Source organism: Pan troglodytes, chromosome 11 (assembly GCF_028858775.2).
Source record: "Pan troglodytes isolate AG18354 chromosome 11, NHGRI_mPanTro3-v2.0_pri, whole genome shotgun sequence".
NCBI classification, from domain to species: domain Eukaryota; kingdom Metazoa; phylum Chordata; class Mammalia; order Primates; family Hominidae; genus Pan; species Pan troglodytes.
Genome location: NC_072409.2, coordinates 32,685,189 through 32,711,080, shown reverse-complemented (window position 1 = coordinate 32,711,080; position 25,892 = coordinate 32,685,189). Strand labels below are relative to the sequence as shown.

The 25,892-nt window shown below is 39.0% G+C and overlaps 1 protein-coding gene across 4 annotated transcripts in view; it reads left to right on the top strand.

Annotated features, from left to right (window-relative positions):
* Positions 1-25,892, top strand: part of TMEM38B (transmembrane protein 38B) — an 81,498-nt gene that overhangs the window by 37,245 nt on the left and 18,361 nt on the right. For all 4 annotated transcript variants that reach the window (XM_001139453.8, XM_063787607.1, XM_063787609.1 and 1 more), the window contains one exon: positions 19,838-19,955. In XM_001139453.8, coding sequence (XP_001139453.1) covers positions 19,838-19,955 — 118 coding nt within the window. The remainder of the gene's footprint in view (positions 1-19,837; positions 19,956-25,892) is intronic.

Below are 25,892 nucleotides of genomic sequence, written 5' to 3'. Positions count from 1 at the left end.
TATATACCCAGTAATGGGATCACTGGGTCAAATGGTATTTCTAGTTCTAGATCCTTGAGGAATCACCACTGTCTTCCACAATGGTTGAACTAATTTACACTCCCACCAACAGTGTTCCTATTTCTCCACATCCTCTCCAGCATCTGTTGTTTCTTGACTTTTTAATGATCGCCCTTCTGACTGGCGTGAGATGGTATCTCATTGTGGTTTTGATTTGCATTTCTCTCATGACCAGTGATAATGAACATTTTTTCATATGTCTGTTGGCTGCATTAATGTCTTCTTTTGAGAAGTGTCTGTTCATATCCTTTGCCCACTTTTTGATGGAGTTGTTTGATTTTTTCTTGTAAATTTGTTTAAGTTCTTTGTAGATTCTGGATATTAGCACTTTGTCAGATGGGTAGATTGCAAAAATTTTCTCCCATTCTGTAGGTTGCCTGTTCACTCTGATGGTAGTTTCTTTTGCTGTGCAGAAGCTCTTGAGTTTAATTAGATCCCATTTGTCAATTTTGGCTTTTGTTGCCATTGCTTTTGGTGTTTTAGTCATGAAGTCTTTGCCCATGCCTGTGTCCTGAATGGTATTGCCTAGGTTTTCTTCCAGGGATTTTATGGTTTTAGGTCTAACATTTCAGTCTTTAATCCATCTTGAATTAATTTTTGTATAAGGTGTAAGGAAGGGATCCAGTTTCAGCTTTCTATATATGGCTAGTCAGTTTTCCCAGCACCATTTATTAAATAGGGAATCCTTTCTCCATTGCTTGTTTTTCTCAGGTTTGTCAAAGATCAGATGGTTGTAGCTGTGTAGTGTTATCTCTAAGGTCTCTGTTCTGTTCCATTGGTCTACATCTCTGTTTTGGTACCAGTACCATGCTATTTTGGTTACTGTAGCCTTGTAGTATAGTTTGAAGTCAGGTAGCGTGATGCCTCCAGCTTTGTTCTTTTTGCTTAGGGTTTTCTTGGCTCTGCAGGCTCTTTTTTGTTTCCATATAAACTTTAAAGTAGTTTTTTCCAATTCTGTGAAGAAAGTCATTGGTAGCTTGATGGGGATGTCATTGACTCTATAAATTACCTTGGGCAGTATGGCCATTTTCACGATATTGATTCTTCCTACCCATGAGCAAAGAATGTTCTTTCATTTGTTTGTGTCCTCTTTTATTTTGTTGAGCAGTGGTTTGTAGTTCTCCTTGGAGAGGTCCTTCACATCCCTTGTAAGTTGGATTCCTAGGTATTTTATTCTCTTTGAAGCAATTGTGAATGGGAGTTCACTCATGATTTGGCTGTCTGTCTGTTCTTGGTGTACAGGAATGCTTGTGATTTTTGCACATTGATTTTGTATCCTGAAAATTTGCTGAAGTTGCTTATCAGTTTAAGGAGATTTTAGGCTGAGATGATGGGGTTTTCTAAATATACAATCATGTCATCTGAAAACAGAGACAATTTGAATTCCTCTCTTCCTATTTGAATACGCTTTATTTCTTTCTCTTTCCTTTTTGCCCTGGCCAGAGCTTCCAATACTATGTTGAATAGGAGTGGTGAGAGAGGGCATCCTTGTCTTGTGCCGGTTTTCAAAGGGAATGCGTCCAGTTTTTGCCCATTCAGTATGATACTGGCTGTCGGTTTGTCATAAATAGCTCTTATTATTTTGAGATACGTTTCAGCAATACCTAGTTTATTGAGAGTTTTTAGCATGAAAGGCTGTTGAATTTTTTTGAAGGCCTTTTCTGCATCTATTGAGATAATCATGGGGTTTTTTCGTTGGTTCTGTTTGGATTACGTTTATTGATTTGCGTATGTTGAACCAGCCTTGCATCCCAAGGATGAAGCCAACTTGATCGTGGTGGATAAACTTTTTGATGTGCTGCTGGATTTGGTTTGCCAGTATTTTATTGAGGATTTTTCCATCCATGTTCCTCAGGGATATTGGCCTAAAATTCTCTTTATTTGTTGTTGCCAGGCTTTGGTATCAGGATGATGCTGGCCTCATAAAATGAGTTAGGGAGGATTCCCTCTTTTTCTGTTGATTAGAATAGTTTCAGAAGGAATGGTAATAGCTCCTCTTTGTACCTCCTGTAGAATTTGGCTGTGAATCCATCTGGTCCTGGACTTTTTTTGGTTGGTAAGCTATTAATTATTGCCTCAATTTCAGAGCCTGTTATTGGTCTATTCAGAGATTCAACTTCTTCGTGGTTTAGTCTTGGGAGGGTGTGTGTGTCCAGGAATTTATCCATTTCTTCTAGATTTTCTAGTTTATTTGAGTAGAGGTGTTTATAGTATTCTCTGATGGTAATTTGTATTTCTGTGGGATCGGTGTTGGTATCCCCTTTATCATTTTTTATTGCGTCTATTTGATTCTTCTCTCTTTTCTTCTTTATTAGTCTTGCTAGCCATCTATCTATTTTGTTATCTTTTCAAAAAAGCAGCTCCTGGATTCATTGATTTTTTGAACGGTTTTTTGTGTCTCTATCTCCTTCAGTTCTGCATTGATCTTAATTATTTCTTGCCTTCTGCTAGCTTTTGAATGTGTTTGCTCTTGCTTCTCTAATTCTTTTAATTGTGATCTTAGGGTGTTGATTTTAGGTCTTTCCTGCTTTCTCTTGTGGGCATTTAGTGCTATAAATTTCCCTCTACACACCACTTTAAATGTGCCCCAGAGATTCTGGTACGTTGTAGCTTTGTTCTCATTGGTTTCAAAGAACATCTTTATTATTATTATTATTATACTTTAAGTTCTAGGGTACATGCGCACAAAATGCAGGTTTGTTACATATGTATACATGTGTCATGTTGGTGTGCTTCACCCATTAACTCGTCATTTACATTAGGTATTTCTCTTAATGCTGTCCCTTCCCCCTCCCTCTCACCCCACGACAGGCCCTGGTCTGTGAGGTTCCCCACCCTGTGTCCAAGTGTTCTCATTGTTCAGCTTCCACTTATGAGTGAGAACATGTAGTGTTTGGTTTTCTGTCCTTGTGATAGTTTGCTCAGGATGATGGTTTCTAGCTTCATCCATGGCCCTACAAAGGACATGAACTCATCCTTTTTTATGGCTGCATAGTATTCCATTGTGTATATGTGCCACATTTTCTTAATCCAGTCTATCATTGTTGGATATTTGGGTTGGTTCCAAGTCTTTGCTATTGTGATTAGTGCCACAATAAACATACGTGTGTATGTGTCTTTATAGCAGCATGATTTATAATAGGTATATACCCAGTAATGGGATCGCAGGGTTAAATGGTATTTCTAGTTCTAGATCCCTGAGGAATCGCCACACTGTCTTCCACAATGGTTGAACTAGTTTACAGTCCCACCAACAGTGTAAAAGTGTTCCTATTTCTCCACATCCTCTCCAGCACCTGTTGTTTCCTGACTTTTTAATGATCACCATTCTAACTGGCATGAGATGGTATCTCATTGTGTTTTTGATTTGCATTTCTCTCATGACCAGTAATGATGAGCATTTTTTCATATGTCTGTTGGCTGCAAAAAAGTCTTCTTTTGAGAAGTGTCTGTTCATATCCTTCACCCACTTTTCGATGGGGTTGTTTGATTTTTTTCTTGTAAATTTGTTTAAGTTCTTTGTAGATTCTGGATATTAGCACTTTGTCAGATGGGTAGATTGCAAAAATTTTCTCCCATTCTGTAGGTTGCCTGTTCACTCTGATGGTAGTTTCTTTTGCTGTGCAGAAACTCTTTAGTTTAATTAGATCCCATTTGTCAGTTTTGGCTTTTGTTGCCATTGCTTTTGATGTTTTAGTCATGAAGTCTTTGCCCATGCCTATGTCCTGAATGGTATTGCCTAGGTTTTCTTCCAGGGATTTTATGGTTTTAGGTCTAACATTTCAGTCTTTAATCCATCTTGAATTAATTTTTGTATAAGGTGTAAGGAAGGGATGCAGTTTCCGTTTTCTACATGTGGCTAGCCAGTTTTCCCAGCACCATTTATTAAATAGGGAATCCTTTCCCCATTTCTTGTTTTTCTCAGGTTTGTCAAAGATCAGATGGTTGTAGATGTGTGGTGTTATTTCTGAGGCCTCTGTTCTGTTCCATTGGTCTGTATCTCTGTTTTGGTACCAGTACCATGCTGTTTTGGTTACTGTAGCCTTGTAGTATAGTTTGAAGTCAGGTAGTGTGATGCCTCCAGCTTTGTTCTTTTTGCTTAGGATTGTCTTGGCAGCGTGGGCTCTTTTTTGGTTTTGTATGAACTTTAAAACAGTTTTTTTGAATTCTGTGGAAAAGTCATTGGTAGGTTGATGGGGATGACACTGAATCTATAAATTACCTTGGACAGTATGGCCATTTTCACAATATTGATTCTTCCTGTCCATGAGCATGGAATGTTCAAAGAACATCTTCATTTCTGCCTTCATTTCGTTATTTACCCAGTAGTCATTCAGGAGCAGATTGTTCAGTTTCCATGTAGTTGTGCGGTTTTGAGTGAGTTTCTTAATCCTGAGTTCTAATTTGATTGTACTGTGGTCTGAGAGACAGTTTGTTGTGATTTCTATCCTTTTGTATTTGCTGAGAAGTGTTTTGCTTCCAATTATGTGGTCAATTTTAGAATAAGTGCGATGTGGTGCTGAGAAGAATGTATATTCTGTTGATTTGGGGTGGAGAGTTCTGTAGCTATCTATTAGGTCTGCTCAGCTCTAGGCCTCATGTATTCCTTTATAGCAACACAAACAGCCATCTCTTGATGGACACATAGGTGGTTCTCCTATCTTGGCTATTTGAATTTGGTTTACTAATATGGTATTGAGGTTTTTTACATCAATTTTCACGAGAGATATTGGCTTGCAGTTTTCTTTTTTCTTTCTTTCTTTTTTTTTTTTTTGCGGTGTCTTTGTCTGGATTAGGCATGAGCTGATGCTGACTTCTGAAAGTGTGTTAGGCATATTCCCTCTAGCTGTGTTTCCTTGGAAGAGTTTAAGAAATATTGGTATTAATTCTGTTTTGAAAGTTGGTAGAATTCAGCTGTGAAGCCATCTAGTTCTGGGCTTTTTATTCCCTTGGGATACTTTAAGTTTATATTCCAGTCTCTTTGTTTGTTATTGACCTGTGCAGGCTTTGTACTTCTTCCTGATTTAATCTTGGTTGGTTATTTTTTTAAGGAATTTATTCACTTACTCTAGGTTATCCAGTTTGTTGGCATATAATTGTTCATAGTAGTTGCTTATTATTCTTTTTATTTCTGTGGTGTCTGTTGTAATGTCTCTACTTTTATTTCTGATTTTATTTAAGTATTCTATCTTTTTTGCTGAGCGTAGCTAAGCATTTGTCAATTTCATTTAGATTTTCAAAAAACCAACTCAGTTTGATTGATTTTTTTTCCCCTATGTTTTTTCTATTTGATTTATTTCTGTATTCTTTCCTTCTTTGTGCTAATTTTGGGTTTACTTTGTTCTTTTTTTATTTCCTTGATGCATAATGTTAGTTATTTATTTGAAATATTTCTTTTTTTAATGTAGTTATTTATTGCTATAAACTTCCCTCTTAGACCCACTTTTGCTGCATCATGTAAGTATTGGTATATCTTATTTCCATTGTCATTTGTTTCAGAATATTTTTAAATTTCCTTTTTGATTTCTTCTTTGACCCGTTGGTTGCCCAGGAGCATCCTGTTTAATTTTCACATATTTTTGAATTTTCCAAAATTCCTCCTGTTGTTGATTTCTAGTTTTATACTATTGTGGTCAAAATGACACTTGATGTGACTTTAATATTATTAAATTTGTTAGGACTTGTTTTGCAGCCTAACATGTGGTCCATCCTGGAGAATGTTTTATGTGCACTAGAGAAGAATGTGTATTTTGCTGTTGTTGGATGGAATATTCTGTAGATGTTTATTAAGTCCATTTGGTCTAAAGTATAGTTCACATTCAGTATTTCTTTATTAATGCTTTCTCTGGTTGATATGTGTTGAAAGTGAGGTATTGACGTACCCTACTATTATTGTATTGCTGTTTCATCCCTTCCTGTCTATTAATATTTGTTTTATATATTTAGTTGCTCCAATGTTGGGAACATATATATTTATAATTATTATGTCCTCTTGATGAATTGACTTTTTTATCATTAAATACTGACAGGCTAACCAATAAAAGTAGAGACATTACAACAGACACCACAGAAATAAAAAGAATAATAAGCAACTACTATGAACAATTATATGCCAACAAACTGGATAACCTAGAGTAAGTGAATAAATTCCTTAAAAAAATAACCAACCAAGATTAAATCAGGAAGAAGTACAAAGCCTGCACAGGTCAATAACAAACAAAGAGACTGGAATATAAACTTAAAGTATCCCAAGGGAATAAAAAGCCCAGAACTAGATGGCTTCACAGCTGAATTCTACCAACTTTCAAAACAGAATTAATACCAATATTTCTTAAACTCTTCCAAGGAAACACAGCTAGAGGGAATATGCCTAACACACTTTCAGAATTTGTCTTTTCTGAAAGTTTTTGACTTGACATCTGTTTTATCTGATATACGTATACCCACCTCTGCTCTTTTTTGGTTACCATTTTCATGGAATATGTTTTTCATTCATTTACTTTCAGCCTGTGTGCATCCTTAAAGCTAAAGTGAGTTCCTTGTAGGCAGCATGTAGTTGGATCTTTTTTTTTTTTTGTCAGTTCAACCATTATATATCTTTTTTAGGGCATTTAATCCATTTACATTCATCCTAGAAAAGGGATTTTCTTCTGCCATTTTGTTAATTGTTTTCTGTTTATTTTGTAGATCCTTTGTTCCTTTCTTCCTCTTGTTTACCTAGCTTTATTTCATTTTTCTCTCTCTAATTTGCATATTTACTGTATTTTTTGTGTGGTTACCATTGGGCTAACATTAAGAATCTTTCAGTTAAAACAGACTATTAGACTATTTCAAGCTGATAACAACTTTACTCACATAAAAGTACTCTAGACATTTTCCCTATCCTTAATTTATATTTTTCTTGCCTTAATTTACTTTTTTACCTTTCGTGTGTTCCTTAACTTTGAATTATAGCTGTTGTTTTTGACCATTTTGGCTTTTTATGTTTATACTAGAAGATTGAAAGATTTATATAGCACCATTACAGCACTGGGGTATTTTGAGTTTGATTTTGAAGTTACTTCTAGTGGTGAATTATATACTTTCACATACTTTCATGATAGTAATTATTGTCCCTTTGCTTTCAGTTGTGGCCCTCTTAAGCATTTCTTGTAAGACTGGTCTAGTGGTGATGAATTCCCTCAGCTTTTGCTTATCTGGGAAGGTCTTTATGTAACCTTAATTTCTGAAGAATAGCTTTGCTGGGTATAGTATTTTTGGCTGCAGTTGTTTTCTTTCAGCTGTCTAAATGTATCATCCCATTTTCTCTTGGCCTGTAAGATTTCTGTTGAGAAGTCAATTAATGATCTAATGGAGATTCCCTTGTATGTGACATGTCAGTTTTCTCTGGATGTTTTTAGAATTCTCTCCTTGCCTTTTACTTTTGACAGTTTGGTGATTATGCATCTTGGTAAAGATGTCTTTGGGTTGAACCTGTTTGGGGAGTTTTGAGCTTCCTGGATGTGGATATCAGTATCTCAACCAAGACTTGGGAAATTTTCAGCAATTTTCATTTATTAAAAAAAATTTTTTTAGAGACAGTGTCTTGCTCTGTTGCCCAAGCTGGAGTGCAGTGGCATGGACATAGCTCACTGTAATCTTGAACTCTTGGGGTCAAGTGATCTTCCCCTCCTCAGCCTCTCAAAAATAGCTGGTATTTAGAGATTGCTGCACTATGCCTGACTAAAACACATTTTTTTGTTTGTTTTTTTGGTAGAGATAGGATCTCACTATGTTGCCCAGGCTTGTCCTGAACTCCTGGCCTCAAGCAGCCCTCTCATTTTGGCTTTCCAGAGTGCTGGGATTACACGTGGATTATTTTTATTAAATAAGCTTTCTGTCCCTTTTACTGTCCCTTCTCCTTCTGTAGCTTTCATAATGTGAAAATTTGTTTGCCAGATAGTGTCCTATAAGTCCTATAGGCTTTCTTTACTCTTTTTCATTCTTTTTCCTTTTTCCTCCTGACTGGTTAATTTCAAACACTTGTTTTTAAGTCACAATTCTTTTTTCTACTTTTCTAATCTGCTATTGCAGCTCTATTTTTTTTTTTTAATTCATTCATTGGATTCTTCAGCTCCAAGATTTTTGATTGGTTCTTTTTAAATGATTGTTGAGCTTCTCATTCAGATAACTAATCGTTGTCCTGGTTTTGTTGAATTATCTATCTGTATTCTCTTGTGTCTCACTGAGTTTCCTTAAGATCATTATTTGAATTCCTTTTTAGGCAGTTTATAACTTTTCATTTCTTTGGGGTCAGTTACTGGAGAATTACTGTGTTTCTTTTGTGGCGTCACATTTCCTTGCTTTTTCCTATTTTGTGTGTCCTGTCCAGCATTTATATCTGTACATCTCATGGAACAATCACCTCTTCCAAACTTTACATAGTGGTTTTCATAGGGAAAGGCTTTCACCTGTATGTACCAGTTGGGCAGGTTATGGTGACTCTTGTTCTGAGTGGGCACACTGGTGTAGTTTCTGTGCAGCTTCTTTAACTATAATCAATGTCATTGATGACCTTGGGTGCCTAAGTGGCTTAAGCTTTTAAGAGCTTGTGGCAGCAGTACTGGCAGCATGAGTTGTTAGGATCCTCAGTTGCAAGGACTTTTGGGATCCTCTAGTTCTTGTTTTCCCAGCAACGGGATGGATCCTAGCTGAGGGGATCCTTCTTGGTGTCTGATCTGACATGGCCCACAGGCAGTCACAGCAGTGCGGGGCTGCAGGGTGCGTGCTTGGATTGGCCGTGGGGCCAATGTGCTGAGCTTGAAACTTCTGTAGCACCTTGGGCTACACATTTACTCTATGAGGTCAGAGTAGATGCAGATCGGCCACAAAATTAGGGTCTGTGATGCTGAGGTTCACCACAGCAGTTTGTTCCCACGGGGCAGGAATGTAGCTGTGACTCTAATCCTGGGGGCAGGGCACAGAACTGGCATAGCTCTGGAGAAGAAGGGGTGCTCCAGAGGCCTGAGTCGCAGGTAGTAAGAGTCCCAGAGTCAAGAGTACACACCAGAAACTCAGCCCTGGGGCATGAGGCACTATGCAGTGGGGACTCTGGACCCTGGGCTGGTAGTACATGGCAGAGGCCCAAGTTTTGTCAGGCCATGTGCAGCAACAACAGTTACCCAGTAATGGTGGAGCACAGCTGTGTCTTGGGCCCTGGAGGGCAAGCAGTAGCACAATGACGACTCTACTCTCTGAGGAAGTGGGATGCCTCAGCAGTGTAGACGCTGGGGACTAGTCCAGTTCTGTGGAAGTAGGGTGTTGCATCCGTTCCACTTGGAAGACAGGGTGGTTCAGCTCAACCAATGCTCTATTTCCCCGGGATGCGGGACCCTGCATGTTTCAGGTGCCAAGGGGGATCAACTGCTTGGCTAGACCAGTGCACAGGTTCCCTGGGAATTGGGGTGCCACGTCAGCTCCGGTGCTGCTTTGGCTCAGGTGTCAGAGGTGTGACTGCTCTGCTTGGCCAAAGTCCTTATTTCTCAGAAGGTGAAGTGCTGCATTAGCTTAGACCCTGAGGAGTAGGACACAGAAACAACTGGGATGCAGGGGATGGAGTGGCTCCATAGCAGCTTGACCCCAAGGGTAGGGCATTGTAGCAGGTAGGCTTGAGGATGGCAGGTCACCAGACAGGCATGGTACAGTGACAACAAAACCTCAGGGATGGAAGGGTACAGTAGCTATTTGCCTACAGAGCAGGATGCACTCCCAGAGAGGCTCTGCTTTCAAGATGGTGTAGCACAGTAGCAGGCTGGGCTACCGAAGATGAGGGAGGTGTAGGATTCTTCCTTGGGGTGAACACAGCCGTATGGACTCTGAACAATTCCCTTAGCTGGGCTCAGTACCTATGAGGTCTGCAGAAGTCCACAGTGGTGAAGACTGTGGGTGTTCACGGTGGTGGTGAGGGTTGTTGGGGTTCTGTTGTTTACCTTTTCTTGGAAGAGAGAAGTCCCTCCTGGTTTCAAGCTGACCCTGTCAGGGGAAGTAGTGGTGGAGACAAGGTCTTTTCTTCCCTTCTCTACGTGGCCATACTGTGTTTTTGTGCTCTCTATATAGAGTTGCTTCTACTCCTTTGCTGCATTCTGGTACTTTCCTTTAGTTGTTTTCATCAAGATGTAGTTGTTATTTATTGTTTTGTTTGTTTGTTTTGGGGTAGGGGACAGTGCTAGGAACTTGTAGTTGGCCACCTTGCTAACATCACTCTATTTTCTTGTTTCTTATGCTTTTGATGTCAATTTTTGATGTCAAGAAGAATCCGTTGACAAATCTAAGGTCATGAAGATTTTCCCGTGTTTTCTTTTAAGAGTTATCTTAAAAGAAGCTCACAGATCCATATGAGTTAATTTTTTCCTTTCTTTTTTTTTTTTTTTTTTTTTTGAGACAAGGTCTCACTCCGTCACCCAGGCTGAGTGCAGTGGCGCTGTCACAGCTCACTGCAGCCTTGACCTCCCAGCCTCAAGCAATCCCCCTGTCTCAGCCTCCTGAGTAGCTGGGACTACAGGCATATATTGCCACACCCAGGTAATTTTTATTTTTTATTTTTTGTAGAGATGGAGTCTTACTGTGTCACCCAGGCTAGTCTCAAACTGCTGGATGCAAGTGATACTCCTGCCTAGGTCTCCCAAAGTGCTGGGATTATAGGTGTGAATCACTGTGCCTGGCCTGTGTTAATTTTTATATATCATATGAATAGGGGCTCACTTTCATTCTTTTGTATGTGGATGTATAGTTGTCCTAGCACCATTTATTGAATTCTTTTCCCACTGAATAGACTTGGTACCCTACTAGAAAATCAACTGAGCATAGATGTATGGGTTTATTTCTAGACTGTCTGTTCTATTCCATTGTCTGTATGTTTATCATTGTGCTAGTGCCATACCATTTTGATTACTGTAGCTTTTTAGTTAAGTCCCCAAATTAGGCAGTGTGTGTCCTTTAACTTGGTTCTTTTTTTTTTTTTTTCCAAGATTGTTTTGGCCATTCAGGGTCCCTAGTAATTTCACGTGAATTTGAGGCTTCTGTAAAAATCCTAGGTAATTTTTTCCATTTCTGCAAAACAAAAAAAAGTAATCAAGTGAAAAACAAAAACAGTGATGGAATTTTGATAGACATAACATTGACCCCGTAGATGGCTTTGGGAATTATTGCTGTCTTATAACAATATTAAGTGTTCCTTTTTCTTTTTTTAGACAGTGTCACTCTGTCCCCAGGCTGGAGTGCAGTGGCGTGATTTCAGCTCACTGCAACCTCTACCTCCTGGGTTCAAGTGATTCTCCTGCCTCAGCCTCCCAAGTAGCTGGGATTACAGGCAGGTGCCACCATGCCAGTCTAATTTTTGTATTTTTAGTAGAGAAAGGGTTTCACCATGTTGGCCAGGCTGGTCTCGAACTCCTGACCTCAAGTGATCTGCCCACCTTGGCCTCCTAAAATGTTGGGATTATGGGCATGAGCCACCATGCCTGGCCGGTTTTAAGTCTTCCAATGTATGAACATGGGATAGCTTTCTATTTAATTACGTCTTTTTAAACTTTTTTTTTTTTTTTGAGACAGAGTCTTGCTCTGTCACCTAGGCTGGAGTGCAGTGGTGCGATCTTGGCTTACTGCACCCTCTGCCTCCCGGGTTCAAGTGATTCTCCTGCCTCAGCCTCCCGAGTAGCTGGGATTACAGGTGCACACCACCACGCCCAGCTAGTTTCTGTATTTTTAGTAGAGATGGGGTTTCACCATGTTGGCCAGGCTGGTCTCGAACTCCTGACCTCAGGTAATCCACCCGCCTTGGCCTCCCAAAGTGTTGGGCTTACAGGTGTGAGCCACCACTCCTGGCCTTAAACTTTTTTCAGTAATATTTTATAGTTTTTAGTGTGCAAGTCTTCCACTTCCTTCATTAAATTTATTCCTAGGTGTTTTTTGTTTTTTTTGAAACAGGGTCTTGCTCTGTTGCCCAGGCCAGAGTGCAGTGAAGTGATCTTGGCTCTCTTCAATCTCCCTGTCGTCCTCCCAGGCTCTAGTGATCCTCCCATCTCAGCCTCCCAGGTAGCTGGCACCACAGGCATATGCCACTGTGCCCAGCTAATTTTTGTGTTTTTTGTAGAGACCAGGTTTCACCAGGTTGCCCAGGCTGGTCTTGAACTCGTGAGGTCAAGCGATCCACCCTCTTAGCCTCCCAAAGTGCTGGAATTACAAGCATGAGCCACCACGCCCGGCCCCTAGGTATTCTTTAAATGCTAGTACGTGGAATTGTTTATTAATTGCCTTTCATATTGCTTATTGCTGCCAGTTCATTTAATGAAAAAATCTAGTCCTGCCAAAAACAAAGTCAAGTTGTCCTCTGTCCCCACAAGTAACTCTTTTAGAGTGTTTTCCTTCTTTTCCTTCTCCACCTCCAAGTTTTAAGAAGTAAAATATACGTATTGTGGAAAATTTGGGGAAATGTTAACATAAAAGAAACTTCTAATCTATTGTTTAGTGACAATTTCTGTTAATGTGTCAGTATATTTCTATATTTTTCTGCATAAATATATTTTTACAGTAAATAAATGCAGTAAGACTGAACAATGGTTTCTAAAGTTCTAATGGTGTTTAACCTCTGGAACCTGAAATGTTACCGATATGGGAACATGTTCTTTGCATATCTGCAAATTAAAAATCTTGAGATGAAGTGGTCCTCCTGGATTTCTGGTGGGACGGAATGCAGTCACATGTATCCTTATAAGAGGAAAACAGGGAGATTTGACCACACATCTGAGAGATTAGAATGCTATAGCCACAAGCCAAGGTAGCCACCAGAAGCTGAAAAAGACAAGGAATGGATTCTCTCCTAGTGTCTCCAGAGGTAGTGTGGCCCTACTGACGCTGATTTTGACTGATACTGATTTTAAATTTCTCTGTTTTTAAACCACTGAGCTTGTTATAATTTATTACAGTAGCCACAGGAAAGTAATAGAGATTTTGGTACAGGATGTGGTGTGCTGCTGTAACAGATACCTGGGATTAGATAATTGGTGGAGGCTAGAGGAATTTTGAAGTGCACAGTAGAATTATGGATGTTAAAGGCATTTCTGGTGAGGGGTCCGAAGGAAGTGAGGAGCATATTAGAGCCTATAAATATATAGTCTTTGATAATACATATATTGTTATAAGCAAAATGTACATGTAGGAATATTGTTAAAGGTGCTGGTGAAGACTTCGAAGGAAATAAGGAACATGATATTGGGAACTGGAGAAAGGTTATCCTTGTTATATTGTGGTGGAAACTTAGCTGCACAATTGTTTGCCACAGTTGTGTGGAAAGCATAACTTGTGATCAGTGAATGTGGATATTTTTGCTGAGGAAATTTCCAAGCAAAGTGTTCCAGGTACAGCCTGGTTTCTTCCTGATGCTTATAGTAAAGTGCAAGAGGAAAGAGTTAAATTGAGGGAATAAATGCTACTAACCAAACAAATAAAACCCCTCAAAACCAGGACTCAATCATTTGGGAAATTCTCAGCCTATTGAGATTGCAAAGTTGATAAAACTGAGATTCACTCTGGAGAGAAGTGAGGGTGTGGCTGGTCAACTTTTCCTAGTGTTGAAGGGATTGGATGTTTGACTCCTGGATCCATTCAATTGTTATAGCAGAAGCCAGGGATAGAGAGGAGGTTATACAAGAAAGATCTGTGGAGGACTCTCTTTGCCTAGTGACATGGATTGCTGTGCATACACAGGAGACCCACTGGGGATTTGGAAATATTAAATCAGAAGAAACACTGCCAGCTTGGACTGAAAGGAGAAAGACAGGATTAAATGAAAGAAGGCTGTCAGAATTTTAAAATTCTGCATGCCAGAATCAGGCTGATAAAACTGCTCAGCTGCAAACATATGCTTGAAAAAGAAAGGAAAAGGAAGAATGACTTCATGGTAGGAGCTACAGGCCTAGAGGCCTGTGGCCAGGCCCATAGGCTGGATTCAGGTGCAGAGGTCAGAACCACCAATGTAGAGGTTGAAGCTGTGGACTTACCTCAAGCCACAGATTATTCCCAGGCTTTGAATCCTAATGGAATTTGCCCTTCTGGATTTCAAAATGGCTTGGGACTGTTGAACCTTTTTCCTCCTCTTTTCTCCCTTTTGGAATGGCAATATCTTTAACTGTTATTCAATGCTTATTTCACCATTGCATTTTGGAAGCAGATAACTTGTTTGCTAGTTTCAGAGGAAACTAATATAGTAAGCATAAGAATTTTCTAAATGCATTCTAATCTTTTAAACAAATCCATACTCCAATTTAAAATGGACTTTTTCCTAAATTTAAGCCCTTCTCCAATGCCTTGCCCCAGTGCATTTTCTATGAAATCCTTGTTCCTTAGACTCAACCCTTAAGAGAATACAATCCAAAATGGTAGATGTGTATGCCAAGGTGATGCGCATAATGAGCCACTGTGGTGCAGAAAACAAACAGTGAGAAAGAAAGAGTAGCAGAATAACCTTAAAACAGATATAATTCCATGTTTTTATCTTATCCTTTAAAATTTTTAATTTTGTGTACATTTTATAATACAGTTACACATATAATTTCCAAATTAATTGATAACCATAATTTGGGAATGTTGTAAAACTTTTTTTTTTAACCAATAGGAATGTACAATCAAAAAGGTTTAGAGACCACCGTTCTAAAACATGACTGTTGGCCGTGCATTTGGTGGTCCCGCGGATCTGTTCCTTGCTTCAACAGTGTTTGGATGGAACAGATCTGGGGACTAAAGAAAAAAACAAAGAAGAAGAAAACAATAAAATAAAACATGACTGTTACCCAATCATATTGTTAAGCGAGATCCAGAACCTGAAAAAGACAAGGAATGGATTCTTTCTTAGAGTCTCTGGAAGTAGTGTGGCCCTACTGACACTTTGATTTTAACTGAGTGATACTGATTTTAAATTTTTCTGTTTTAAGCCACTGAGTTTGTTGTAATTTATTGCCATAGCCACAGGAAAGTAATACAAGTTTGGTCTGTTGTCCAAACCTCATCCTGTTTTGAACTCAGTCCTTAGCTTGCAATAATTAAATAAATAAAATAATAAAATGGCTTATAGGAACCTTTAGATTTGTCCTGTTTTGCAGTGTGGCATTCTTAGAGTTTATCATTTATCTTTTTTACTTGTAAGATAGAGAGTTAGACAATGATTTGTTACTGAGATATACTTTAAATATGTGGCAAATATATAACATGAAGTAATGCTTCTTATTTGGTAAATTAGCATCTTATTTTAGACTTTACAATTTAAGCATTAATATATTAGCTAAAACTAATATGCTGTCCTGGAGTTAGCTAAATGATGGGCTGCAGATGGCTTTTATTGTTTTATGAGAACCAGTTGTGTACATCTCTCCCCTTCCATACAGCAGCCTGACATTGGCCATGATGTGAGTATTTACATCATGGAAATGGGCAAATGCTAAAAATCCGGGCTTTTTTTTCCTGCATTCCACCTTGTGAGCTTTTTAGCACTGTAAGGTTTTTAATGACTAATTCCAAATCATGCTGTACAATGTGAAACTTTGAAATCCTTTATGAAAAAATTGTTATATAGCCAAATATGTTTCAGAAATATTGTGTATAGAAATGTACTCTTTTTGTTGGAGAGTCAGAATATGTATGGTTATTCTAAAATCTATAGTTTATGATGTGAAGAAAGGTATTTAACTTTGTATAACTCAGCATTTTCTTTTTTTTTATTTTTGCTAAGTTTAATTCCTTTATTTGACAAAAGACATCATAAATAAATACCAAAACCATGGGTTGGGATAAAATATTTATAATGGCTAAAACCAGCAAAGAATTCGTATGTAAAATATAATTTATATATAAAATCATAAATTAACAAGAAAAATATAAACAATAGAAGAATGGATGAAGGCTGTGAACAATTTACAAAAGATAATCCTGAATAACTTGAAATTTATAGGAGTAAAAAATGAGACATGTTTTCATAGATTTTCTATTCTTTCAGCTGAATATGAGGAGTATATAGGAAGACAATAAATGAGTATTGTCAACCTGCCATTTTTAACTTAGAACGTGTTATTTTGCATCAATAATCTGAATATTTTTGCAAAGAATAGGATCGTAGCACTGTCTACGTATCCAAGTATGAAGGCATACTTGGGATGAATATATACTCAAGCTGCTTTTACTTTCCATCTAGTCCTAAGAAAAGATATTTATTGGCTGTTTTAGCAATGTAATTTCTTTTTCTTTTTTTTTATTTTTTATTTTTATTTTTTATTTTACTTTAAGTTTTAGGGTACATGTGCAGAACGTGCAGGTTTGTTACATATGTATACATGTGCCATGTTGGTGTGCTACACCCATTTACTCGTCATTTAACATTAGGTATATCTCCTAATGCTGTCCCTCCCCACTTCCCCCACCCCACGACAGGCCCTGGTGTGTGATGTTCCCCTTCCTGTGTCCATGTGTTCTCATTGTTCAATTCCCACCTATGAGTGAGAACATGTGGTGTTTGGTTTTTTGGTCCTTGCGATAGTTTGCTGAGAATGATGGTTTCCAGCTTCATCCATGTCCCTACAAAGGACATGAACTCATCCTTTTTTATGGCTACATAGTATTCCATGGTGTATATGTGCCACATTTTCTTAATCCAGTCTATCATTGTTGGATATTTGGGTTGGTTCCAAGTCTTTGCTATTGTGAATAATGCTGCAGTAAACATATGTGTGCATGTGTCTTTATAGCAGCATGATTTATAATCCTTTGGGTATATACCCAGTAATGGGATTGCTGGGTCAAATGGTATTTCTAGTTCTAGATCCCTGAGGAATCGCCACACTGTCTTCACAATGGTTGAACTAGTTTACAGTCCCACCAACAGTGTAAAAGTGTTCCTATTTCTCCACATCCTCTCCAGCACCTGTTGTTTCCTGGCTTTTTAATGATCACCATTCTAACTGGTGTGAGATGGTATCTCATTGTGGTTATGATTTGCATTTCTCTGATGGCCAGTGATGATGAGCATTTTTTCATATGTCTGTTGGCTGCATTAATGTCTTCTTTTGAGAAGTGTCAGTTCATATCCTTCGCCCACTTGTTGATGGGGTTGTTTGTTTTTTTCTTGTAAATTTGTTTGAGTTCTTTGTAGATTCTGGATATTAGCCCTTTGACAGATAAGTAGATTGCAAAAATTTTCTCCCATTCTGTAGGTTGCCTGTTCATCTGATGGTAGTTTCTTTTGCTGTGCAGAAGCTCTTGAGTTTAATTAGATCCCATTTGTCAATTTTGGCTTTTGTTGCCATTGCTTTTGGTGTTTTAGACGTGAAGTCCTTGCCCATGCCTATGTCCTGAATGGTATTGCCTAGATTTTCTTCTAGGGTTTTTATGGTTTTAGGTCTAACATTTCAGTCTTTAATCCATCTTGAATTAATTTTTGTATAATTACAAAAATTAATTTCAGTTTTCTACATATGGCTAGCCAGTTTTCCCAGCACCATTTATTAAGTAGGGAATCCTTTCCCCATTTCTTGTTTTTGTCAGGTTTGTCAAAGATGAAATAGTTGTAGATGTGTGGTATTATTTCTGAGGGCTCTGTTCTGTTCCATTGGTCTATATCTCTGTTTTGGTACCAGTACCATGCTGTTTTGGTTACTGTAGCCTTGTAGTATAGTTTGAAGTCAGGCAGCATGATGCCTCCAGCTTTGTTCTTTTGGCTTAGGATTGACTTGGCAATGCGGGCTCTTTTTTGTTTACATATGAACTTTAAAGTAGTTTTTTCCAATTCTGTGGTGAAAGTCATTGGTAGCTTGATGGGGATGGCATTGAATCTATAAATTAACTTGGGCAGTATGGCCATTTTCACGATATTGATTCTTCCTACTCATGAGCATGGAATGTTCTTCCATTTGTTTGTATCCTCTTTTATTTCATTGAGCAATGGTTTGTAGTTCTCCTTGAAGAGGTCCTTCACATCCCTTATAAGTGGGATTCGTAGGTATTTTATTCTCTTTGAAGCAATTGTGAATGGGAGTTCACTCATGATTTGGCTCTCTATTTGTCTGTTATTGGTGTATAAGAATGCTTGTGATTTTTGCACATTGATTTTGTGTCCTGAGACTTTGCTGAAGTTGCTTATCAGCTTAAGGAGATTTTGGGCTGAGACGATGGCGTTTTCTAAATATACAATCATGTCATCTGCAAACAAGGACAATTTGACTTCCTCTTTTCCTAACTGAATACTCTTTATTTCTTTCTCCTGCCTGATTGCCCTGGCCAGAACTTCCAACACTATGTTGAATAGGAGTGGTGAGAGAGGGCATCCCTGTCTTGTGCCAGTTTTCAAAGGGAATGCTTCCAGTTTTTGCCCATTCAGTATGATATTGGCTGTGGGTTTGTCATAAATAGCTCTTATTATTTTGAGATGCGTCCCATCAGTACCTAATTTATTGAAAGTTATTAGCATGAAGGGCTGTTGAATTTTACCAAAGGCTTTTTCTGCATCTATTGAGATAGTCGTGTGGTTTTTGTCATTGGTTCTGTTTATATGCTGGATTATGTTTATTGATTTGCATATGTGGAACCAGCCTTGCATCCCAGGGATGAAGCACACTTGATCATGGTGGATAAGCTTTTTGATGTGCTGCTGGATTCGGTTTGCCAGTATTTTATTGAGAATTTTTGCATCGATGTTCATCAGGGATATTGGTCTAAAATTCTCTTTTTTTGTTGTATCTATGCCAGGCTTTGGTATCAGGATGATGCTGGCCTCATAAAATGAGTTAGAGAGGATTCCCTCTTTTTCTATTGATTGCTATAGTTTCAGAAGGAATGGTACCAGCTCCTCCTTGTACCTCTGGTAGAATTTTGCTGTGAATCTGTCTGGTCCTGGACTTTTTTTGGTTGGTAAGCTATTAATTATTGCCTCAATTTCAGAGCCTGTTATTGGTCTATTCAGAGATTCAATTTCTTCCTGGTTTAGTCTTGGGAGAGTGTTTGTGTCGAGGAATTTATCCATTTCTTCTAGATTTTCTAGTTTATTTGCATAGAGGTGTTTATAGTATTCTCTGATGGTAGTTTGTATTTCTGTGGGATCGGTGGTGATATCCCCTTTATCATTTTTTATTGCGTCTATTTGAGTCTTCTCTCTTTTCTTCTTTGTTAGTCTTGCTAGCGGTCTATCAGTTTTGCTGATCTTTTCAAAAAAGCAGCTCCTGGATTCATGGATTTTTTGAAGGGTTTTTTGTGTCTCTATCTCCTTCAGTTCTGCTTCGATCTTAGTTATTTCTTGCCTTCTGCTAGCTTTTGAATGTGTTTGCTCTTGCTTCTCTAGTTCTTTTAATTGTGATGTTAGGGTGTCAATTTTAGATCTTTCCTGCTTTCTCTTGTGGGCACCTAGTGCCATAAATTTCGCTCTACACACTGCTTTCAATGTGTCCCAGAGATTCTGGTATGTTGTGTCTTTGTTCTCGTTGGTTTCAAAGAACATCTTTATTTCTGCCTTCATTTTGTTATGTACCCAGTAGTCATTCAGGAGCAGGTTGTTCAGTTTCCATGTATTTGAGCAGTTTTGAGTGAGTTTCTTAATCCTGTAACTCAGCATTTCCAACACTTTTTAAAGTGTTTTAACAAAACTCATTTTTGCATTACATCTATTAATAACCCATTAAGTTAATGTTTTGCAGTGCACTCTTTGAGAAAGTTAGAGATATGTCATATTTATTACTTGCTGATTTAAAATGTGTTTTATTTTCAGCCCTGCCAAGGTAACCCTGCTGGGGTCAGTTATCTTCACATTGCAGCACACCCAGCATCTGGCAATATCAGAGCATAATCTTATGTTCCTTTATACCATCTTTATTGTGGCCACAAAGGTAAGAATTCAAAGTACCTATAATTATTACAAATCCTGTATAACTATTCCCCTTTGATACAATTTTGCATGCTGGGCAAGTAAGAGGAACATTTATTTATTATTATTATCTAAGAGGAATAATTTGGGGAGCTTTACTCAGCACATCCATGACTTTCTGAAACTTAGCTTTTCTGTGATTTCTCATTTGCTGTATGCTAGGGCTATCAGGAAACAGTGGCAGATAGCCTAGTAGTATATTGGAGAAGACAGAGTAGTGGAAATAGCCAAGGCTGATCAGAGACTGCGAAGATGATACTGTCTCATTTGTAAAATGAGACACTTGAGATAGATATTCTCTGAATTTCCTTTAAGCTCTAAAATTTCAAATATTTTATATTAGGACATATTTGTAGTCATTCTTTTCTATTACTATTGCCTGGGTGGAAGCTTTATTCCTTCCTGAAGATAGGTTAGAGACAGGCAGTCTTGGGTTCAAATCCCAGTTTTGCTGCCTAGTCCCTGAATAGGCAAGCCACTTAATGTCTCTAAATCCTGATTTTCTCATCTTCATTGTACGATTGTTGAGAGGATTGGAGAGGATGCATGTCTTTCTGTCACTGTATCTCATGTGTCTTACGAATTTTGTTTGCAGCTGTATCATGAGGCTAATTCTGACTATTCATACCATGATTAAGTATTGTTCCCTATTCACAAGTAGACAATTGATTTTGTAATAAGATTATTATTTAAGTCTAGAAAATTTTATGGCCACCTCTGTTTTAGACTAGATATTTTTGGCTAAAAACTTATCTACAGGATTTTTAAAAGGAAAACAGGATAGATTATATAAATATGTGTCTTAGAATGAAGTCACTGTATGAATCATTTATTTTTGTTTCAGTAGTCTCTGAATTGGAGATGATCTGTGGCTGTAATTCAGGTAACAAATATTGGAGGCAAAATCTCTTCACATGTAGTCTCTTCCAGTCCTCAAATTTTGAGCCGTGTATATTTTTTTCTAACAGCTTTATTGAGATATATTTTCCATACTGTGTTAGTCTGTTCTCATGCTGCTAATAAAGACATACCTGATACTGGGTAATTTATAAAGAAAAAGAAGTTTAAGGGACTCACATTTCCACATGGCTGGGGAGGCTTCACAATCATGGTGGAAGGCGGAGGAGGAGCAAAGGCACATCTTACATGGTGGCAGGCAAGAGAGCTTGTGCAGGGGAACTCCCATTTATAAAACCATCAGATTTCGTGAGACTTACTATCCCAAGAACAGCACAGGAAAGACCCTCATGATTCAGTTACCTTCATCTGGCCCTGCCCTTGTACAATTCAAGGTGAGATTTGAGAGTGGAGATATGAGTGATGTATGGTTTGAGCCAAACCATATCACATATCATACAATGCACTTAAACTGTATAATTGAATAGTTTTTTAGTATATTCATGGAGTTGTGCAATTATCACTACAAATCAGTATTAGAACATTTTTATCACTCCAAAAAGAAACATCGTATTCTTTAGAAATCATTTCACATTTTCCCCAATACTTCCAGCTATAGGCCATTTTATTTATCCACTCATCAGTTGATGGACATTTTGATTGTGTCACTTTTTGGCTAATATGGATAATGAGCTGTGAACATTCATGTAAAAATTTTTGCGTGGACATGTGATTCATTTCTCTTGAGTATATCATCTGTGAATGGAATTTTTAGGCCATATGTTAATTCTGTTTATCCTTTTGAGGAACTGATGCATTGTTTTCCAAAGTGGCTTTATCTTTTTATATTCCCACCAGCAATGTATGAGATTTCCAATTTCACCACACCATTACTAGCGCATATTATTGTCTTTTTTATTATAGCCACCCTAGTGGGTGTGAAGTGGCATCTCATTGTGGTTTTGATGTACATCTGAGTATCTTTTTTGTGCTTGTTAGGTATTTGTATATCTTCTTTGGAAAAATATCTAGTCAGATCATTTGCCCATTTTCAATTTATATTTTGTTTTAGTGTTGAGTTGTAAAATTCTTTTCATATTTTGGATACTAGAATCTTACCAGACTTAATGATTTGCAGGTATTTTCTTCCATTCTGTAAGTTTTTTTTTTCACTGATAGTGCCCTTAGAAGCACAAACTGGTAAAATTTTGTTGAAGGCCGGGCACAGTGGCTCACACCTGTAATCCTAGCACTTTGGGAAGCTGAGGTGGGCAGATCACCTGAGGTCAGAAGTTTGAGACCAGACTAGCCAACATGGTGAAACCCCATCTCTACTAAAAATATAAAAATTAGTTGTGTGCGCCTGTAATCCCAGCTACTCAGGAGGCTGAGGCAGTAGAATCACTTGAACCAGGGAGGCAGAGGCTGCAGTGAGACGAGATTGTGCCACTGCACTCAAGCCTGGGCAACAGAGAAAGACTCTGTCTCAAAAAACAAAAAAAAAAAACACACACTTTTTTTATGAGTCCAATTTACCTATTTTCTCTTTGATTATGTATTCTTTGTGTGTCATAGCTAAGAAACTGTTGCCAAATCTAAGGTCATGAAGATTTACCTCTATATTTTCTTCAAGAGTTTTATAGTTTTAGCTCTTGTATTTAGTTTTTATGATCTGTTTTGAGTTAAGTTTTGTGTATGGTATGATGAACAGTCCAAGTTTTCTCATGTGGATATATAGTTGTCTGAGCACTATTTATTGTAAAAACAGTTCTTTTCCTTTGTGAATTGCCTTTACAATCTTGTCAAAAATCAGTTGACTGTAAATTTGAGGGTTTATTTCTAGATTCTCAATTTTATTCCATCCATATGTGTGCCTGTCCTTATGCTATTACCATTATGTCTTAATTGTTGTAGCATTGTAGTTAGTTTTGAAATGAAGACGTGTGACTCTGGTAGGATCCAAGATGGCTGATTAGAAGCAGCTGTGGTCCATGGCACTCATGGAGAGAAGTGAAAAGGGGCAAGTGAATTCAGCACCTTCAACTGAAATATCCAGGTTCTTGCATTGGGACTGTCTAGGCAGACAGCTTAACCCATGGAGAAGGAAGAAAAGCGGTGGGGTGGGGGACCATGGCCCACCTGGGAGCAGCATGGGGCCAAAGGAACCCCCATTGCCAGCCAAGGGAAGCAGTGAGTGATTATGCAACCTTGCCCAGGGAACCATGCTTTTCTCATGGACCTTTGCAACCCGTAGATCAGGAGATCCCCTCGTGAGCCCATGCCACCAGGGTCTTGGGTCCAATACACACAGCTGTGTGGAGTTTTGGCAGAGCAGCTGCTCAGGCATACACAGAGACCCAGGAGTTTATATACTCTGGCCCTGGAGTCCTTAGCAAGTGAGGAAATCCATCCGTACATATTCCTAGGAAGAGGGCTGAATCCAGGGAACCAAGCAGCATTGTACTGCAGGCCCCACTTCCATGGCATCTCATAATTTAAGACCCACTGGCTTGGGTTCCAGCCTGCCAACAGCAATAGGCTGGAATCTGCCTGAGACAGGTCTTGAGTTCCTGGGGGGAGGGGCAGCTGGCATCTATGCAGTTTGGTAGACTCAGCCGTTCCAGCCTGCCAGCTTTGGAGAATACAAACAGTCCAGATGAGGAAGGGTCCCCCACAATGCAGCACAGCTGCCTTGGCAGATCATGGCCAGACTGCTTCTTTAAGCAGGACCCTGATTCATTCCTCCTCACTGGGCAGGACCTTCCTGTGGGGCCTTTAGCCACTTCAAAAGGGTTCTATTGGGACGTAGCTCTCAGGGGGAGGAGTGGCCGCCATTTTTGTGGTTTGGTAGACTCAGCTGCTGTAGTCTGCTGGCTTTGGAGAATACAAATGTTACAGATGAGAAAGAGTTCCCCACAATGCAGTACAGCTGCTTTGCTAGATCATTACCAGACTGCTTTTTAAAGCCGGACCATGATCCATTCCTCTTCACTGGAGAGGACCTCCCTACGGGGACTTCATCCATTCCAGCCAGGGTTCTCCATCTCTCCCTGGGATGGAGCTCCCAGAGGGAGGGGCAGTCACCATCTCTGTGACTCAGTTGACTCATCCATTCTAGGCTGCCGGCTTTGGAATGCCCAAATGGTTCAGACAAGGAAGGTCTCCCCCAGTGCAGCACACCTCTACCAAAAAGCAGCCAGACTGCTTTTTTAAGCGGGTCCCTGATCCTGTTCCTCCTGACTGGGTGAGACCTCCCAACAGGGATCTGTAACCACCTCCTACAGGTGTGTTTGGTCTGGCAGCAGGTCAGAACCCACCTGGGGCAGAGCTTCCAGAGGAAGGAGCTGGCTGCCATCTTTGCTGTTTCATAGCCGTCACTGATGATACCTCCAGGTTTGGGAAAAACCAAGGTAACAAGGGTCTGGAGTGGACCCTCAGCAAACCGCAGCAACCCTATGGTAGACTGGCCTGACTGTTAAAAACAAACAGAAAACAACAACAACATAAACAAAAAAGGCCCCACAAAAACCCCATTCAGAAGTCAGCAACTTCAAAGATCAAAGGTAGATAAGCCCACAAAGATGAGAAAGAATGCAAAAATGGTGAAAACTCAAAAAGCCAGAGTGCCTCTTCTCCCCAGAATGATTGCAACATCTCTGCAGCAAGGGCATGGAACTAGGCTGAGGCTGAGATGCCTGACTTGACAAAAGTAGGCTTCAGAAGGTGAGTAATAATGAGCTTCACTGAGCTAAAGGGGCATGTTCTAACCCAATGGAAAGAAGCTAAGAATCATGATAAAACGATAAAGGAGCTGATAGCTAGAATAGCCAGTTTAGAGAGGAACATAATTGACCTGATGGAACTGGAAAACACAACATGAGAACTTCACAATGCAATCACAAGTATCAACAGCAGAATACATGAAGCAGAGGAAAGCAGCTCAGAGCTTGAAGACTATCTTTCTGAAATAAGACAGGCAGACAGAAATAGAGAAAAAATAATGAAAAAGAATGAACAAAATCTCGGAGAAATAGGGGATTATGTAAAGAGACAGAACCTATGATTGGAGTACTTGAAAGAGACGAGGAGAATGGAACCAAGTTGGAAAACATACTTCAGGATATCATCCAGGAGAACTTCCCCCACCTAACAAGACAAGCCAACATTCAAGTTCAGGAAATCCAGGGAACCCAGTTAGATACTCCATGAGAAGTTCAACCCCAAGACACATAATCATCAGATTCTACAAGGTCGAAATGAAAGAAAAAATGTTAAGGGCAGCCAGAGAGAAAAACCAGGTCACCATCAAAGGGAAACCCAGCAGACTAACAGTGGACCTCTCAGTGGAAACCCTACAAGCCAGAAGAGATTGGGGGCCAATATTCAATATTCTTAAAGAAAAGAATTTCCAACCCAGAATTTCATATCCAGCCAAACTAAGCTTCATAATTGAAGGAGAAATAAGATCCTTTTCAGACAAGCAAATGCTGAGGGAATTCATCACCACCAGGCCTGCTTTGCAAGAGCTCCTGAAGGAAGCACTAAATATGGAAAGGAAAAACCATTACCAGCCACTACAAAAACACACTGAAGCACAGACCAGTGACACTATGAAGCAACCATATAAACAAGTCTGCAAAATAACCAGCTAGCATCATGATGATAGGATCAAATTTACATAACAACAATACTAACCTTAAATATAAATGGGCTAGAGGCCCCAATTTAAAGACACAGAATGGCAGGCTGGATAAAGAGCCAAGACCCATCAGTATTCTGTCTTCAAGAGACCCATATTCCATGCAAAGACACACATAGGCTCAAAATAAAGGGATGGAGGAAAATTTACCAAGCAAATGGAAAACAGAGAAAAGCAGGGTTGCAATCCTAGTTTCAGACAAAACAGACTTTAAAACTAATGAAGATAAAAAAAGACAAAGAAGTGCATTGCATAATGGTAAAGGATTCTAAATATATATGAACCCAATACAGGAGCACCCAG